Genomic DNA, 18032 nt, shown 5'->3' on the forward strand with positions numbered 1-18032 from the left:
AGCACAAATATGCTTGGAAATTTCCCAAATTTCTTCCACCATTTGTAAAAAAAAAAAAAAAGAGCCACCGGCCACATTTGGCAGGCATATGCACTCCATATGTATGCCTATGAATGAATGTATGGATCATGTGGACAAAAGTATCAGGTCAGGAAGTGGAAAGTTCATTCTGCATCCGTGATGTTGCCTCGCCATCTCACCTCCCTTCACGTTCTTCCACACCAAACCTATCCAAGCCTGTGGTCTTTAGACAAAGTTGAATGGGTGCAACGGCCTCTTGTGGGCCAGGCTTCAGCCACCTTTTGGAGGAGACCTGAATAGTAGTACCTTCCGTCTGTTCTGTCCATCGCTGCGTCGGAATGTCTCTGGGGGGCGGGGCTGTGTGAGCAGGAGGAGGGGTGAAGCTCCCAATAATAGAAAAAACAGACACGAGTGGGAGGTTTGGGATGAAGGTGATAAGGATGGAGGAAAAATGATGGGAGGAGAGAAGGAAAGGAGGATGGGGGAGGGGGCGTGAGACAAGACCAGAAGGCTCTTCGGGATCCTGAGGTTTAATTTTGGTCTTCTGCTTCAGCGTGACTGAAGACGTCACCACTGACAACACACACACATGCATGGATGCCACGCAAGGGAGTCAAACCGCGACCGAGGGGTCAGCCTAATACACATCTGGTATTTCCTGTTTCCTGTCTCGCGCACACACATTTACACAGGTACTATCCTCCGTTTAAAGAGCAGGAGGGGGTGGGGCAACGTCACATGATGGTGAAGGTATGGTTGATTGTCACTGACAGGACAAACTTTCCACATGCACGCTCGTTTGTGAGTGACGATTGGGGGGGAGGGCATATGGTTTTCATAACCCCCCCACCGGCCTTTTTACACTTACACACTTCTAGAGGCAGCCCCCCCTTCCAAAAACACAATTCTTTTTCCTCTACGTAGCAGCCCCCCTCCTCCTCAAGTCCCCCTACCCCCCACACCCCCCAAACGTCTCCTCCAGTCTCTTTGCGAGCTCAGCAGAGTGGAGACGCCGCTGCCAGGATGAAACCTTCTCCTTGTCTATGAACTTTAATTTTTGGCTCCATAGAAGCTGAACTGCTGAACTGGTGATTGGACCTGCCTGGACCACTTCTGGACTACTTTTACTGCGTCTCCTGTTCATCAACTGACGTGTCGTGAGTTTTCAGAATGCGGACAGGAGGTTGCCCTAGTTTGAGGAGTCTATGTGCCCTGTGGTTGCTGCTCTGTCTGGCAACCCGAGGTTGGGGTCAGAGGTCAGCAGGACAGGAGAGCGAGGGGTCGGTAACAGGCGCTCGGCTGGAGGAGAAAGACGCGCTGTGCCATGGGCGTGGATGCTACGCCGTCTTCCTGCAGAGAAGGACCTTCAGGGAGGCGGGGCGCAGCTGTCGAGAGCGTGGCGGCACACTGGCAACTGCACATGACCAAGAGGCCGCCGACGCCGTGCACCGCCTGCTGGCGGGCCTGGAGCCCCAAGGGAGCAGAGTGCGCCTTCGTCTCTGGATCGGGCTGCACAGGGCGCCACGCCAGTGTTCCACCACTCGACCGCTCCGAGGATTCGTCTGGGTCACAGGTCACACTTTGCTCACATGGATGCTCACTCGCATTTGATTGGCTGTCTCACCCTGATGGGGAATGCTATGATAAGCTGTTATTGGCTGTGCTGCAACGCTACACTATGCAATACTGTTCTATAAACAATGTACACTTTGAAAAGTCGGCAGCGGTAGTAAAGTACGTGGACGACCATGTGGGGGCGTGGCACACAGAATGGTTATCACATTAACCTCAAAGCTAGGTCAGTCATGACTAAAAAGTTGCATGCTGTCTTCTGCTGACCTCTAGTGGTTTAAGCAAGAAATGTCACACTGAGACCAGTGCACCAGTTTTACATCTTAAACGTCGTTTGGCTTTGTCCGCAGCAAAACGTTTTTTTCCTTCGTTTTTCAAAACGATATCTGTCAAGAAACACTAAAACAACTCAAAATGATGTAGTATGGCGCCGTATCATCCTACCATAATAGTAGACATGGAGCACATGCTGACCATATCTGTGGTAAAAATTTCACAACACACCGATAGACCGATAGACAAACAATGGACTTGGCAACATGAGTAAAAAAGTAGAAATGTCCACATCAATCACGTCGTTCTAGCAAGGTTTGTGTCGTCATCATCCTACCACAGAGAAGCCGTGATTCGCCGAAAACGTTTCCGTGTGGACAAAACTGGTGTCTTGTTGAAGTCAGCAGATTGGCCTTGATCTTTAACTTTGTTTTTCTGTCTCCCCCAACCCCACCACAGGCGACCAGGAGGGCCACTTCACCAACTGGCTCCGCGAGGACACACCCGGGACATGCGCAGCCCCTCGTTGTGTAGCCATGACCGTGCACACCTCGGAGAGCGCGCGTGAGAGTGTGGACAACTTCAAGTGGTTGGACGGCTCATGCGGCCTGGCACTGGATGGCTTTGTGTGTCAGTATGCCTACAGAGGAATGTGCCACCCCCTGGAGGATGAAGGTCAAGGCCCGGCTGTCTACTCCACACCATTCCACCTTATCAGCCGCATGCTCACACACGTTCCCTACGGTTCTGTGGCCGCTGTGCCATGTCCGCCTAGTCTGACCGACCCTGATGCCCCCGCCGAGCAGACAGTACTTTGCATGGAAAGAGATGACGGGTCGGTGGGCTGGTCCCGGGACGCGCCGCTCTGCGGTGCCGACATAGCACCACCCGCCCAGGACTGGTGCAGTGGGGACCACGGGTGCGAGCAGCACTGCCAGAACACAGACTCAGACTATTACTGCTACTGTTCTGAAGGCTACACGCTAGCAGAGGACGGCTACAGCTGTGAGACGGATCCCTTGGACCCGACAGACCGTCCTGAGTTGTCTTTGGACTCTGCTGGGCCCAGCGAGCCACCCCGCCTCAAGGTGGCATGCATGGCCATGGGCTGCGAACACGACTGCGTGGAGACATCTCGGGGGGTCCGCTGCACGTGTCCTCCAGGGTACCAAATAGGTCCGGATGGGCGCAGGTGTTCCGACGTGGACGAATGCCGGCAGGGACCGTGCACGCAGGCGTGCGTCAATGCACCCGGCACCTTCCACTGCGCATGTCACGCCGGGTACCAGCCAGATGAGGAGGGTGAGTGCGTGGACGTGGACGAGTGCGAACACGAGGGCCACTGTGAGGGCACCTGTGAGAACACGGAAGGTTCCTTCAAGTGTACATGTCACCATGGTTACCAGATGTCTGGCAGCAGAATGTGCGAGGACGTGGACGAATGCGTGGGGGCGTCGCCCTGCCAGCAGCAATGTCTCAACTACGTGGGCGGGTACCAGTGCTTCTGTGATGATGGTTATGAGCTGCAGGCAGACGGACTTACTTGCCTGCCGACATCTGATGACGAAGAATACTCCACTCTGACCCCTGACCCCACAGACTCCACCCACGTGCTAGACTTGGACAACGATGGCCTGCGCACCACTAAGCCCAAATTTGACAGCAATTTTGACGTGGAATGGCTGACGGATGCCCCCAAAGAGTCCAACAACCACCTGAACCAATGGGATGTGCCAAGGAGATACCAGACCGAGCCGTCACCCACACGAGAGGAGAGCAACAGCAACGAAGTTCATCCCGAGAGCGGAGGTCAAGAAGGCGACAGACAAGCGCCCACCGGAGCTGAAGGAGCTGGGGCAAGCGAAGGCAAGCGTAAGCATGACAAGAGCTGGCTGCTGGTGGCGCTGTTGGTACCGCTTTGTGTCTTCTTGGTGGTCATGCTAGCACTGGGCATTGTCTACTGCACCAGCTGCGCCGTGGACAAGAGCCTCCGCCTGTCGGACTGCTGCCGCTGGATCCTCCCCACGTCGCCCCCCGACCACATCCAGCCCAAAGCACGAGCATGACGCTGAAAGGAAAAGAGTCCCCACATCACGTGACTTGCTAGCTTGTCCACCACTCAGCGTACTCCTGTCTGTCACACAACTTCTGTAAATAAATCATCTCCATTCCACTTTCAATAAAAGAAAAAAGTCAATAAACACTGACTGGTCAAAAGCGTTTTTATTTAGTAATTGATAAATGCAACAATACAAGAATATGTAGCAATATCAACACAATTAAACAAGCATTCCATTTTGTTATATACATTGTTTTATAAAATTTATTGTGCGGTAGTATTGTGTATAGTTTCTCGTGTTTCAAGATTTTGAGAGTTTTTGTGTCGAGAGAAAGTCGAGTGTTCACGGTTTTAGAGCCGTGAATTTTTCAATATTACCTGCCTTTGCTGCGTAGTTTCAACATCAACAAAAAATATCTTATATATCAGTATATCAGTATAAACACATTAAAAAGAGCTAGGTACTACAACGCGGTAAACGTTATGTACATCGGTTGAGCGCTAAAATGAAAGTGGGGATGTAGCTCAGTGGTAGAGCGCATGCTTCGCATGTATGAGGTCCCGGGTTCAATCCCCGGCATCTCCAACTTTTGGTGAACTATGGACCACATTTATTTAAATTTACATGGGAACAAACACGTGGCAAAAATGGCGACCTATACATTTGGCGTAAAATTATATCTGGTTCCACTGGGGCTCGAACCCAGGACCTTCTGCGTGTAAAGCAGACGTGATAACCGCTACACTATGGAACCGCCTACTTGTACCGACTTTTTAAATTCCAATTTATATCAAAGATACACTGTAGTCACCACGTTTTTTTGCGTGCTTTGTTAGTTGGTTGTTCCGCTAGATTCATTAAATTGACCTAATATTGACATTACCAGTCGTTGGTAATCCAAGCAAAAACCGTGTGGTTCCACTGGGGCTCGAACCCAGGACCTTCTGCGTGTAAAGCAGACGTGATAACCGCTACACTATGGAACCTTCGAGAAATTGTCCGCCATATTTTACATATTAACAAAAACTTGGTACGCTCAGGCCGGTGAGTAACGTCCATACTATCGATCCCAACATTTGGATCAAAAAGAATCGACACCGAGCAGAGAACGCTCCTTTTGCTCCCCCTCGGTCTCCCTGAGAATGGCAAAAAGAAAGAGGGGCGCTGTTTGACTATATTTTCGGGCTAAAAACGAAACAAGTTGTATAATTTATTAGAAGGCTGTTAGACAAAAACTTCTATTGTGCTAATAAAGTATTTTATATTTACACATTATTTCATGGGTTTTAATGATGAACAATCGAAAAGGCAAATCACAAAAAGATCATAAAAAACAATTCCGATTTAAGTGCAAAATGTATTTGCCTACATTTTACAGTTAGAGTACAATATGGTTCCTGTCGCGTTGTTACAGCTTTTTTGCCATATTACTGTTCGATATTACTGTTACTGTTCAACATTACTGCTCCTTCCATATTTTTTAGACATTATAAATGATCGCTGTTTCATAGTAGACTATTATCTATTAGTCAAAATATATAGAAGGAAAAGTGGTTATGTAGTGTTCGGGTCACTAGGCGGCAGTAATGACACAAAACATTGAGACATTAGCCCAAAAGTCGCCTTAACACTGTATGAAGTCAGTAATGGCACGTCTGACTTAATGCTCTGCATTAGTCCAACTTTGTTCCTAATGTATTTTTATCACACAGCATCCTTCTTAGCATCCTTAGCTTGTGAACAAAATGGAAGCCAGAACCGTAAATCAACTGCGTTGCCTGTCTACGATGTCATCAGCGGTTGGCTCTCAAAAATGTTAACACACAACACATTTTAAAAGTTTTACAATTATAGTTTTATGTTTAATGTTCCAATCTACTATGACTTCGTGGTTGATGGCATTCCTGATGGCACACCTTTCACGTTCTTCCAAAGGGCCAAAACATTTGAATGACTTGTTCAATACATACACACCTGGATGCTCCATTGCATTGTTGTTTATTAATGCTGACATTAATACTGATGCAGACCCATAACACTGACAAGATGTCCTCTTAGACGTCACCCTCGTGGCTAGGATCCACCACCAAAACTTTACACTCCCTCTTGGCGATCTTGTCCAATGATAGTAGGCTTTTGTCCTGCGGTGGCAAGTACAGTGGCCGACCCACAGGAGAGCCCACAGGAGGTGTGATGGCACGCCGCTCCATGGCGCTGCCCGTCCTGTGGAGTGCGTGCACACACAAGTGAGAAACAATGAAATATGGACGGGCAAAAAGTCATGGAGGGTCTTGGGCACACCTCATGATGTGGGAGCGAGACGGCTGCTGGTGGGAGAAGGACTGGGATCGACCCAAACTGGCCTGGTGACGGTCCAGCAGGTCTCGGACTGCCGGACTGGATGGGCTGTTTTTACCTGATTGGCAGTGGGAGAAGGCGTGAGGCCATGCTTGAACTGAACCACAACTTCATCTAGAAGCATCAACACGTTTGATTCTTACGTGAGAGCGGCCTAGCGTCAGGCGGCGGGTTAGCGACAGATGCGGTGAACTGGAGTTTGAGCTTCATGTGCTGACTCAGCTGAGGAGACAGAAGACCTTGTGAGCACAGGACCACTACTCTCCCTAAAGGTGCTATCCGGTACCTCATACAGTCCTGGTCTGAGGATCTGGAAGGCCACACTGAAGGACAGGGTGCTTCCTTTGCGACAGTGGCCCAGGTTACTGAAGGGAGTGTGGCAGACAACCGCTGCCAGCGTGGCGTCCTCGCTCTGACCACGACCTAATAATATAATGACTTGCTTTGAGAATGGTCACCCCATTGGTAACACAAGTATGTGATCATCAGAGGCATGGTGGTGGGCAAGCCCAAACTGACCTTCTGGAGTCCACACAAGTCGCACCGACAGGAAGTCCTGCAGGTTGTTGAGCAGTACGTATTTGACTTTAAAGTGCTCCTTGACATTGACGGTGCTCGGACAACTGGCCGTCATCACAAACCTTGGGCGGTCCAGACGGACACTAGGCAACCTGGGAGTGGGGAGGTCCAGGTTGAGAGTGGTGTAACGTGTCACAGGATGGGAGAAGCGGGCTACTGAGCTCCCACCTGTAGTGAGTGTAGATACAGTTGGTGAATGGCATCTTGGGAGTTGACCACTGCAGCACAGCTACGAGAGGAACCTCCATCCCCTGAAAAGAAGCACACTCTACATCAAGGTTGCCTTCTAGCGTCACCATCAGGTGACGCATCATGCCACAGGACAGCGATGGAGTTGTTCACCTGATAACACAAAGTCAACGTGGGTGCCAACGCACCTCATTGGACTCATCCTGAGGCATGTCGTTCAAGTGCAGCTGGAACAGGAAGTCATGCTCCTCCAAGGCACCGAGCATGCTAGGAAGGCAGCAAGCCACACTGTCGACCTTGCAGAAAGACGCCATGCCCACCTCACCAGAATGGTGGCTGAACAGGCGGTGCATGGTCTCGTTCATGTGATGATGAGATATCACGTGTCAGTCACATGTCCTATACGTACCACACATTGTCCACCAGTAGCACAGAGCCGTCGGGCATCATTGGTAGGTACGAGGCGTTGAGGTCCGGTAGAATACGAACATCCCGCACACTCACCTCCTCCTGTGATGAATTGTTCAGCACTGAAAGAGGACGAGATGAAGACACACTTCCTTTGTTGACTGTGGCCTCGTATCACCTGACATGTTAGCATGTTAGCTACCTTTGAGGACAGCCAGATGGCGCCCTGAGACACTCATCAGCTTGCAGCGGATGGCGGGTGGCGGCAGGACGGTGAGGGTTGTGCTCACTGAGGACCAGAGTTGAGGTAGTTAGGCTTGTGTGTGTGTGTGTGTTTGTGTGTGTCAAACCTTGAGCCTTGAAAGTGTTCAGGTCGTGTCTGAAGGTGTGTGATGGGTCCCGTTGCTGTAGGACACTCAGGTAGCCTAACTCCTGCACCTCCACTTGCTCCGCCTCCTTCTTCCACACCGTGACCATCACCTGACAGCAAACACACACACACACACACACTTGACCAGACCACAAATGTTTGGTTGACACTGAAAACTGCAGGTCATGTATTAGATGAATCAGAACTAGATCCAGTTTACACTAATGTGCCCCATAAGCTGCATTCAAGAGGACCATAAAACTGGCAGTGATTACATGTAGTATTTCATGTAGTACCTTGACTTTTACGGTGCTGACGGGGAGTTTGTCCAAGGAGACCGTGAGCGGGAAGATTACTTCATCTGCCAGAACTACTGGGTCGTCCAGTGGAGACTGGCATGGACGACAAATGCAGAGATGTTGAGTCAAAGTCACTTTACACAAAGCTGAGCATCCAGGTGGTTTTGGGCCTACCTGAAGTGGCACCCTGCGGAAGTCCCTCGCCGCAGAGCCGCATGAGTTGTGTATCAGCAAAGGCTTGCAGTCTCGGAAGGGCCGACAACGCGAGTCCATCCTGCTCCCCAGCGCCGCGATGGCTGCCTCAGCCGCCGCAATGTAGTCCTCCTCACCCTCATCCGCACCCTCGTCCCCACTGCTGGCATAGTCGTGGTAGTGCTGGTTGGCCCGATGGCGGCTGCTCTCACCTGGACTCACGCTGGCCACGGCACACAACGATCCAGCCAGCTCTCTCCAGGCCCGACTGCTGGACGACTCGGTCCCGAAACCTGCTGACGGAGCGTCTCCTGCTGGAAGAGGGTTGTCCCATCATCTGGTCCACTTGAGTCCAGTTTGGTCTGATGATTTAACCAGGTGTACCTGGTATAGTTTCATGCTACTGATTGTCTCTTTCTACATTACAGGAGGTCCGCAGTTTATGACGTTTTGTGACAATATTGCATGTTACGTTATTTAATGTTATATTATGTATAAGTTACATAAAAATGTAATTTCCATAAATACGAGTCGCTCAAGAAGTAATCAAGTGAGTGTGTCGGAAGAATACATAGTCCCTGTATTTGATGTGTCCTTCATGTGTCCAGTATACATTCATTCATTCATTTTCTACCGCTTTTCTATGGGGGGGGGGGGGGGGTGCTGGAGCTTATCCCAGTTTTCTTCGGGTGAGAGGTGGTGTACACCCTGGACTGGTCACCAGCCAATCACAGGGCACATATAGACAAACAACCATTCACCCTCACATTCATACCTATGGACAATTTAGTGTCACGCCCTGTGTGGGTTCCCACGTGACAGTTTGTTTGAGTTACCTTCTGGGCTTTAGTTTCCGTTTTTGACACCCTTATTTTGTATGGGACTTCCTGTTTTGCCTCGTCTGCCTTCGTTGCCATAGTCACCCACACCTGTCCCTAATTTGTTCAGGTGTGTGCTTCTCCCGGTGTGGGATCATTATAGTTTGTACGTCTGCTCCCTGAGTTGCTTTTTCCTGCTGCTGCAATTTCTGCAACAAATAAATATAATTTACCGGCAATTGGTCCTGCTCTCAGCATCCTGGGGTCGCATCGCAACACAGACATGCCGAACCGTGACAATTAAGCAATAATTTTGGTATAACTTACACCTCATTTTCCACTTTTAACACATCGTAGTAACGCAACTCCTTTGTAAACCGAGGACTACTTGTACTTCATAACATTTAATCATTGATCAATTTTAATGGTGATGGCATAAATCCAATATCAAAGTTGAGGCGTTGATTTAGCTTATATGATAATAAGTACAGATAATTATAATTAAGTGGCTCAATAAGCTAACCTAAATATTACAAACGCCTCAAAGTGATCATTATTATCTTTGTTATTAGCTTGTGCACCAAATGAAGGGACCACATTGAGAATATGTTGTCTGTTGACAGTCGGCAAACGGCGCTCCCCCCCAAAAAACCAACCCCACCCCCTCCATCCTTACCGTGGCCCTGCTCGGTCGGCGTCGCCCTTGCGTCCCTGCATCGCAGCACCAGGAGGAAGCGGACCGTCTCCCCCAGATAGAGGTGGCTCCGCCGGGGAAGTGTTCGGTACCGGGCCGGGTCGGACAGGTCCGTGATGGGAACTGCCGGAAAATACATGAAATACTCGCACTGAGACTCCATCATCTGCACCATGGCGACAGGCGGAGGATGAGGCGGAGGAGGGACTGAAGCTCAGGACCAAAGCGAGAACAATGCGCGCTTCACGACTTCCGCTTTCAAAATAAAAAACTGAGGTGCTGAAGTGTGCCCCTTCGTTTGGAAACGCGAAGATGTTTTAGGAAGGCAAAACACTTAAATTGTCCTAAAATCGTCCCTACACAGCTTTGTGCTTGAACACATTGACACATTATGACACATGTATGCGTGACACGTTGTATAGGAAGCATTTTGGAGGGTTGTCATATCCCAGGATGGCTTCCCCAAAATGGCAGTGTCAGGTCAGCTAACTCAGTTCCAAAAAGCTTATTGTCATTTAAGCTAATATTAAAGCTATTTGTCAATTTTAATGCTTGAATAGAGTGTATTTTATATCTCTTCAATTAATTAATTTAATATCAAACAAACTGGGAAAATATGCTTTTAGCTTTATAATTGTTATATTATATATATATATATAATATAATATATATATTATATATATATATATATATTATTATTATATTATTATATATAATTAAAGCCCGATGTGATGTATTTGTCAGAATAGCAAAAATGCTAATTAGCCACTCAATACATTTTACTTTTCCAATTATTTAGAATGAATTTATGTTGTTTTGTTTAATTCAAACTACATTTCCACGTCTGATTGCAATGCCGTAACAGAACATACTGAATTATTACTATTTTACTGAATTATTACTCAATTATTATGAGTGTCTGTGCATTCTGTGCCTATTTTGACACTAAAGTAAAGTGTTCCATTTACATAACGGACTTGTATATTAACCAAGCTACAGCGATATTGTTATTGTAGCAGTTAGCGTGAAAAACAATTTTTATCTCACCTCACAGATGGATGAGTGGATAGCTAGCTCTCAATTTTGCTACAAAAACTCATCAAGATGCTCGTTTGCTCTCCGCATTTTTTACCTGAGGACTGGAGCACACGTCTTGTGCTGGAAGACACAGCCATCCCAAGGAGAGCGGACATTGAAAGTGTTGTCGCTGTATCTATGCTGCTGTTGTTGATGGAACTAGCATAAGTGTGTATATCAATGCACTGAGGATTGTCATCCTATTGGAGTCCTTTTGGAGTATTGGAGAATTTTGCAAATGTGTCATCGTTGGTGGATGCGAGATGAGTTTTGTTGTATTAAACTTGCCAAAATAATGGTGATGCAAGCTAAAATTGACAATCAGATTGTGTTTCATACACAACAGACACAAAGAAGGTGTTCTTTGAAGAACACTGTTTGCCCTTTATTCCATCTGTTTGCAACATAATATATAAGTATTTTACATTGATATTGTTTTATGTTTGTGTCCCGTTGACATGGAAGCAACGTGAAGAAGAAAGCGAGTATCTTAGATGTGAATAAAGTATTTCAGTGTTATCTCAGTAATGAACTTTGTCTTGATGACATCAGTGTTTGTATCGTCTCCCTTCTTGTTTTTCCTCGTGTTAATGTGACAACGAAGTTGCTTTGTCCCCTAAAGGCTCATTTAGCCACATTAATTATTCAAAATGTTTTCACCAAATATCGGCTTGATTAATGAGGCCTGTGGGTATTTACTCACGTATGTGTCTCTGGGGACAAACTATGACAAGTTGAACAAGACAAAACAAAAAACATTTGTGTTCTTGTTTATTCATTCACAATCATTAAAGATGGCCATTGAGGGGCTAACCAGTCAGATCTAATTGGTCCAATTAGAGTAAGAGCCTGAGATGAACTGCACATACAGTGGCGAATTCTTATTTTTTGGTTTGTCACGCTTAAATATTTCAGATCATAAAAAAAATCCAAATTTACATGGCCCTGTGTAAAAATGTGAGCCCCCTTAAAAATAATTTAATTTAAGATCAATTGAGATTTACCAGTCTAGAAAAGGTTATAAAGTCATTTCTAGAGCTTTGGGACTCCAGCAAACCACAGTGAGAGCTATTATCAACAAATGGCCAGCCAACTAAAATTACCCCAGGAGCACAGCAACGACGATCCAAAGAACTGCAGGCCTCATTGCCTCAGTTAAGGTCAGTGTTCATCACAAGAAAAACACTGGGAAAAAACGTCCTGCATGATGCAGTTCCAAGACCAAAACCACTGCTGAACAAAAAGAACATTAGGCTCTCAAAACATCTAGATGATCCCCAAGACCTTTGGAAAAATACTCTTTGGTCTGATGAGACAAAGTTGGCGTAAAAGTAATGCCGCATTTCAGAAAAAGAACATCATACCAACAGTAAAATATGGTGGTGGTAGTGTGATGGTCTGGGGCTATTTTGCTGTTTCAGGGCTTGGAAGACTTGCTGTGATAAATGGAACCATGAATTCTGCCATCTACCAAAAAATCCTGAAGGAGAATGTCCGGCCATCTGTTGGTGACCTGAAGCTGAAACCAACTTGGGTTCTGCAGCAGGACAATGATCCAAAACACACCAGCAAATCCACCTCTGAATGGCTGAAGAAAAACCAAATGAAGACTTTGGAGTGGCCTAGTCAAAGTCCTGACCTGAATCCTATTGAGATGCTGTGGCATGACCTTAAAATGTGCTTCATGCTGGAAAAGCCTCCAATGTAGCTGAATGAACAATTCTACAAGACAAGTGGGCCAAAATTCCTCCACAGCGCTTTAAGAGACTCATTGCAAGATATTATTGCTGCTAAAGGTGGTCCAACCAGTTATTAGCTTTAGGGGGCAATCACGTTTTCACACGGGGCCATGTAGTTTTAGATTTAGTTTTCTCCCTTAATGACAAAAAATTCCTTTGAAAACTTAATTCTATGTTCAGTTGTGTGAACATTGACTAATATTTAAATATGATGATCTGACTAACTTTTTGACGCCATTTATGTTCCAAAAATGATACACCACGGCTACACTAGACTGCCCAATTAGGTCCAGTCCACTTCAACATTAGAAAAACAAAATCCTGATATGCAGGAGGATAATAATATCTGAAGGTGACGTGCTTGCTAAAATAGATTTGAACGAATTGATCATCCACATAAGACGCCAATAAACACTGAAGACGATATATATGAATATACTTGTTTTTGTGTAATTGTGCATTTCTGTTGTACTTGAAACCCTCCAGCCTGATGATGGGGGAGGTATGTTGGGGGCGGGATCGTAAGGTGTCCTGTTGAAAGTCACATGACATCGCTCAGGGCTGAGGAGTTTAAGAGAGCAGGAAGTGTGCTGCTGCTCCTGGACATTTAGAGTTCCATGTTGTCTTTGTGTGTCCATGTTAAGACAAGCTTTGTCCCAGTCCAACGTGACGCGTTTGGGTTTGGTGGAGCGAGTGTTGTCGTGTAGCATTGCCTCCCTCAGCTTTTTGGTATTTCTCTTCATCAATGGGATTATGATGTTCACCTTGAGAAGTAAACCTGTGTTTCGGGAGACATCTCGCTACATCCTGCTGTTTCACCTCCTCCTGGCAGACACGCTGCAGATGGCAATCACCCAGTTGTTGTATCTCATGCACATGTGTCGGATCATCATCACATACCCTCAGTGTGGCGTACTGATCATGCTGGCCTACCTGACCAATGATATCTCTCCTCTGGTGCTGGTGGTGATGTCGCTGGAGAGATATGTGGCTGTGTGCCACCCTCTCAGACACGCCTCCATCATCACCGCCAAGAACACGGGGACTGTCGTGCTCGCTGTTTGGATCTTTTCCTTACTTAATGTTCTCACTCGAGTGCTTTTGCTGTTAAACTTCCCTTTTGATGAGCTGGAGACTCTGCAAATGCATGAACAGTGTGGCAGCACCAGCATGTTGCTGCTGCCTGTGTCTGATCATTACAGAACAGCCTCCACAAGTTTTCTGTTCACCTTGGCAAGCTTGACCATTGTTTTTAGCTACATCGGAGTGATGGTGGCCGCCAGGTCGTCATCCACGGACAAGGAGTCGACCCATAAAGCTCAGAAGACGCTGCTGCTGCACCTCGTACAGCTGGGCCTCACCCTCTTGTCAGGCATCCACACTACTGTCCTCATGTTTTTGTATAGGGTTACTTCCTGGATTACCTTTATACGAATGCAGTCTTTCATGTTTGTGGTTTTTTTTTTAATACCCAGATGTATGGGTTCTCTCATCTACGGGCTGAGAGATCAAACGATCAGGGCCGTCCTCGCATACTATCTCTACTATCTCTGCTGTCCGCTCAAAGTGGCAGCCGCTCCTGTCAAAGCCATGCTTGTGTCCTGAGGCAACCTTTCTGGACCAGTGACGTGCAGTCAGGGGAGCTTCACCAGTCATGATGGGGGGGATAATGACAACATAATATCAAATATTGATATCTGTCCATTTAACTGTGTTTGAAATGTATGAAAATGGGGCCTGCCAGTTGTGTTTGTCCATTTTTTTTCCAGCACGTCCTCAACAATACAATGTTGCATACTCATTTATCATACGCTGACTTTATATAAACCATGTAATGTCCTTCATGTACGTGTGACATCATTATTCTTGCTAATCGGACAATAAAATACGTAGAAATGTCACACAGGAGGCACTTACAGTACCAGTGCATCCTGAAGGGTCCAGTGTGTGTGAGCTGGAAGTTGCATGTCACCGCCGTTCTTCCACAGAGGAAAAGCCAGCATTTTTTTTACAGTAGAAGCTCTAGTTAGAAGAAAGTCAGATACACTCAAGATATTTTTATGCTTTCTTGAGTAAGTGCCTCGCATGATAGGATAGACCGTGTCAACAGCACCAGCAACTTACTTTCACTTTGTAGGCAACGTTCTTGGCAATTGTGTCACTTGTGTGTCATTCTTTTATTGATGGCATGCAAATATTATTCTCATGTAAAGGCTATTTTAATAACTGTTGTAAAGTACAACATTGTGAAGTCTGTACCTGTAGTTTTGACTTGGGGGAAAAAAATCTCACCCATATTCTGTTAAGAGCTTGCTTTTTTGCACGACAATAAAATGATGTTTTCATTCAAAGTAGTTGGCCCGCATATGTCAAAAAATCCATCCATAAATTTTCTATACCGCTTATCCTCACGAGGGTCGCATGCTGGAGCCTATCCAAGCTTATTTTAAAAAATGATTAATGAAATTACATGACTCATGTAAATATACATTTAAACACAATGGATAAAATTACACAATTACACCTTTCACATTACACCTTTCACCAGTACCTGGGAAGTTAATTATTTCGTTTCAGCTGCAGGAAGGAATTTCTGCAGGAATTTCTCCATCACACACTTTGGATTTCTCATCCTGTCACTAACAGATCCGTTTACTGCAGGGAATGTGTGTTGGTAGGGGGTATAGGAGACTTTGTTCCTCGTGGAGGACAGTTTGACTGTCATCCTCTGCTCGCCCACCTCCTCTACCTGTTCCGACTCCGGGACAGAGCTGGCCTTCTTAATCAGCTTCTTAAGCAGCCTCTTCCTGTCAGTTGTTATGATGCTTCTCCCCTAGAAGGCCACACCAGAGATGGCAGAGGTCATCACTGAGTCATAAAAAGTCTTCAGGACTCCAAAAGACCTCAGCCTCCTGAGCAGATACAGTCGGTTCCCACCTTTTTTGTTCGGTGCAGTAGTGTTTGTAGTCCAGTCCAGCTTATGGTTTAGATGAATACCCAGATACTTATATGTCACCATCTCAGTGTCCCTTCCCTGGATGTTCACTGGTGATGGGGATGCTTGGGGGTGCCGACCAAAGTCCCCAACCAGCTCCTTGGTCTTGCTGGCATTCACTGTATGAGGAGGTGGTTACGCTGGCTCCAGTTCCTAAACTCCTGAATGAGTTCTCTGTACGACCGGTCGTTCCCCATCTGTGATGAGTCCAACGATGGCAGATTTGTCAGAGAGCCTTGAAGGAGGCAGGAGGGTGACGGGTGGGAAAGGTCTGCAGTTTAGAGAATGAAGAGAAACGGTGCCAGCACTGTTCCATCGGGGGCCCCTACACTGCAGAGAACAGACGCTGACACACAGTCCCAGGTCATCACATACTGTGGGCGGTTGGTGAGGTAATCCAAACCGGGCATGTTTGATGGGGAAATTGCCCAGCTGTTCAATTCAGATACAGAAGATGAGGACTTTGATGGATATGTAGGAGACATTTCATTTTAAAAATACTGTTAAATAGTAGAATAAAGTTCAACTAAACTCCTGTGGCCTTTTTTCGGTAGATCGCATGTTTGCCTGTATGTGATTCGGCAGCCACGAATCATGACAGAACGTACTCCTGGCTTTTGGGGCTAGGCAGGATGAAAATAGCATTCTTTACATGATTATTAAAAACAGATTTGAACAAATTGACGCAAATAAGTCAACCTAATGTATGTGTTTTTGTGTAAAATTGTGCATTTCTTTTGCCACTTCCTCTCCTTCAACCTGTTGGGGGTGTTTTTGCCAGGTACCTGATGAAAGCCACGTGACGTCACTTGGGAATAAGTAGGATTGTGGACGTATCAACAAGGTAAACGTATAAAGGCAGTATGCTTGCATCATTTAGGGTTCCATGTTGTCTTTGTGTGTCTACCATGTTACGGCAAGCTTTGTCGCAGTCCAATGTGACCCGGCTGGGTTTGGTGGAGCGAACGTTGTCATCCAGCTTGACCTCCATCACCTGCTTGGTGTTCCTCTTCATCAATGGGGTGATGATGTTTACCTTGAGAAGTAAACCTGTGTTTCGGGAGACGTCTCGCTACATCCTGCTGTTTCACCTCCTCCTGGCAGACACGATACAGATGGCCATCAGCCAGGTGTTGTACCTCCTACACATATGTCGGATCATCATAACTTATCCCGTTTGCGGCGTACTCACCATGCTGGTCCTCCTGACCAGTGATATTTCTCCTATGGTGCTGGTGGTGATGTCGCTGGAGAGATATGTGGCCGTGTGCCATGCTCTTAGACATGCCTCCATCGTAACCATCAAAAAAACAATGGTGGTTGTGCTTGCTGTTTGGATGTTTTCTTCCCTAAATATTCTCACCAGAGTGCTTTTGCTGTTAAAGTTTCCTTTTGATGAGATGGAGAGTCTACAAATGCCTAAACTGTGTGACAGCACCAGCCTTATTCTCATGCCTGTGTCCGATCATTACAATACCGCCTACACAGGTTTTCTGTTCACCTTGGCCGCCTTGGCCATTGTTTGCAGCTACATCGGTGTGACAATGGCAGCAAGGTTGGTGTTAAGGAGTAAAGGAGACAAGGAGTCAGCCCGTAAAGCTCAGAGGACGCTACTACTGCACCTGGTCCAGCTGGGCCTCACCCTCATGTCATTTATCCACGCCACTGTCATGATAGTTTTGTACAGGTTTACCTCCAGAATTGTCTTTTTACGAACTCAGGCATTTCTGTTTGTGTGTTTTTTCTTCATGCCCAGATGTATGGGTTCTCTCATTTATGGGCTGAGAGATCAGACAATCAGAGTTGTTCTCATGTACTATATCTGCCGTACACTGAAAATGACAGTCACTCCTGTCAAAGCTGAGCTTGTGACCTGAGAGCACCTGTCTTGAGACATATTGCTGTTCTTCACCGCCTTCAACTGTCCATGAGCAAGGACAGAGAGTGTTTACAGCACCAGCAACTTACTTTCATTTTGTATGCCAACATCCTTGTGCACACGCACATGTGCATTGTGTCGTGTTAAACTGCATTCACTTATCAATGACACACAAACATTATCCTCATGTAAAGTCTATTGTAATACCTGTGTATTACAACTTGAATTTTATCATTACATCTGTTTTCTATACAATATGTCCTTATTGGGCTCACACGGCTGAGCTGAAGCCTCTCCCAGATGACTTCTGGTGAGAAGCGGCGTAGACCTCGGACTGATCGGTAGCCGATTGCCGGGCACATAAACACAAACATTTACACAACCATTCATACTAACATTCACATTTATGGACAAATTAGAGAATGAACCAAACAACCATGATTGTGGGTGTGTAAGGAAGCCTGTGTACAGAGAACATGCAAACTCCACACAAAGAGGCCACCATGCCG

The 18032-nt window shown here is 46.5% G+C and overlaps 4 protein-coding genes and 3 non-coding genes across 8 annotated transcripts; 4 read left to right on the top strand and 3 right to left on the bottom strand.

The window, feature by feature from the left end:
• The first annotated feature begins 1191 nt into the window (after positions 1–1191).
• Positions 1192–3932, top strand: LOC131138283 (endosialin-like). The gene is made up of 2 exons (XM_058087089.1): positions 1192–1594; positions 2326–3932. Exons 1-2 carry the CDS (start codon positions 1192–1194, stop codon positions 3930–3932), a joined length of 2010 nt encoding a protein of 669 aa, XP_057943072.1.
• A 507-nt stretch (positions 3933–4439) lies between these two features.
• trnaa-cgc (transfer RNA alanine (anticodon CGC)) lies at positions 4440–4511 on the top strand. Its single transcript has one exon. It is a non-coding gene; the product is annotated as a tRNA-Ala (tRNA).
• A 96-nt stretch (positions 4512–4607) lies between these two features.
• On the bottom strand, positions 4608–4680 carry trnav-uac (transfer RNA valine (anticodon UAC)). Its single transcript has one exon. It is a non-coding gene; the product is annotated as a tRNA-Val (tRNA).
• A 159-nt stretch (positions 4681–4839) lies between these two features.
• On the bottom strand, positions 4840–4912 carry trnav-uac (transfer RNA valine (anticodon UAC)). The gene has a single exon. It is a non-coding gene; the product is annotated as a tRNA-Val (tRNA).
• An 888-nt stretch (positions 4913–5800) lies between these two features.
• Positions 5801–10040, bottom strand: LOC131138426 (trafficking protein particle complex subunit 14-like). 2 transcript variants are annotated; one of them, XM_058087330.1, is made up of 13 exons: positions 9816–10040; positions 8304–8632; positions 8127–8222; positions 7811–7940; positions 7663–7749; positions 7462–7582; positions 7241–7388; positions 7032–7114; positions 6804–6955; positions 6571–6707; positions 6428–6506; positions 6228–6342; positions 5801–6149 (listed from the first exon to the last, which is right to left on the bottom strand). In XM_058087330.1, the coding sequence occupies exons 1-13, from the start codon at positions 10006–10008 to the stop codon at positions 5981–5983; spliced, it is 1839 nt and encodes a 612-aa protein (XP_057943313.1). In that variant the 5' UTR covers positions 10009–10040; the 3' UTR covers positions 5801–5980. The 2 variants fall into 2 exon arrangements, with proteins under 2 accessions (XP_057943313.1, XP_057943312.1); XM_058087329.1 differs by having other exon boundaries at positions 8304–8635.
• Positions 10041–10300: 260 nt separating this feature from the next.
• LOC131138285 (odorant receptor 131-2-like) lies at positions 10301–14254 on the top strand. Its single transcript, XM_058087094.1, has 2 exons — positions 10301–10313; positions 13209–14254. The coding sequence occupies exons 1-2, from the start codon at positions 10301–10303 to the stop codon at positions 14252–14254; spliced, it is 1059 nt and encodes a 352-aa protein (XP_057943077.1).
• A 2298-nt stretch (positions 14255–16552) lies between these two features.
• Positions 16553–17521, top strand: LOC131138287 (odorant receptor 131-2-like). The gene has a single exon (XM_058087096.1). It carries the CDS (start codon positions 16553–16555, stop codon positions 17519–17521), a length of 969 nt encoding a protein of 322 aa, XP_057943079.1.
• Positions 17522–18032: the final 511 nt, after the last annotated feature.

This window comes from Doryrhamphus excisus, chromosome 11 (assembly GCF_030265055.1).
Source record: "Doryrhamphus excisus isolate RoL2022-K1 chromosome 11, RoL_Dexc_1.0, whole genome shotgun sequence".
NCBI classification, from domain to species: Eukaryota; Metazoa; Chordata; class Actinopteri; order Syngnathiformes; family Syngnathidae; genus Doryrhamphus; species Doryrhamphus excisus.

Bases quoted from the DNA above. Each gene is read 5' to 3' on its own strand.
- LOC131138287 (XM_058087096.1), top strand. From the start codon at position 16,553: ATGTTACGGCAAGCTTTGTCGCAGTCCAATGTGACCCGGCTGGGTTTG.
- LOC131138426 (XM_058087329.1), bottom strand. From the start codon at position 10,008: ATGGTGCAGATGATGGAGTCTCAGTGCGAGTATTTCATGTATTTTCCG. The intron at 8,223-8,303 runs GTAGGCCCAAAA...CGTCCATGCCAG, and splicing joins TCCGCAGGGTGCCACTTCAG to TCTCCACTGGACGACCCAGT. The intron at 6,956-7,031 runs GTGGGAGCTCAG...CCCCACTCCCAG, and splicing joins TGTATCTACACTCACTACAG to GTTGCCTAGTGTCCGTCTGG.
- LOC131138283 (XM_058087089.1), top strand. From the start codon at position 1,192: ATGCGGACAGGAGGTTGCCCTAGTTTGAGGAGTCTATGTGCCCTGTGG. The intron at 1,595-2,325 runs GTCACACTTTGC...ACCCCACCACAG, and splicing joins AGGATTCGTCTGGGTCACAG to GCGACCAGGAGGGCCACTTC.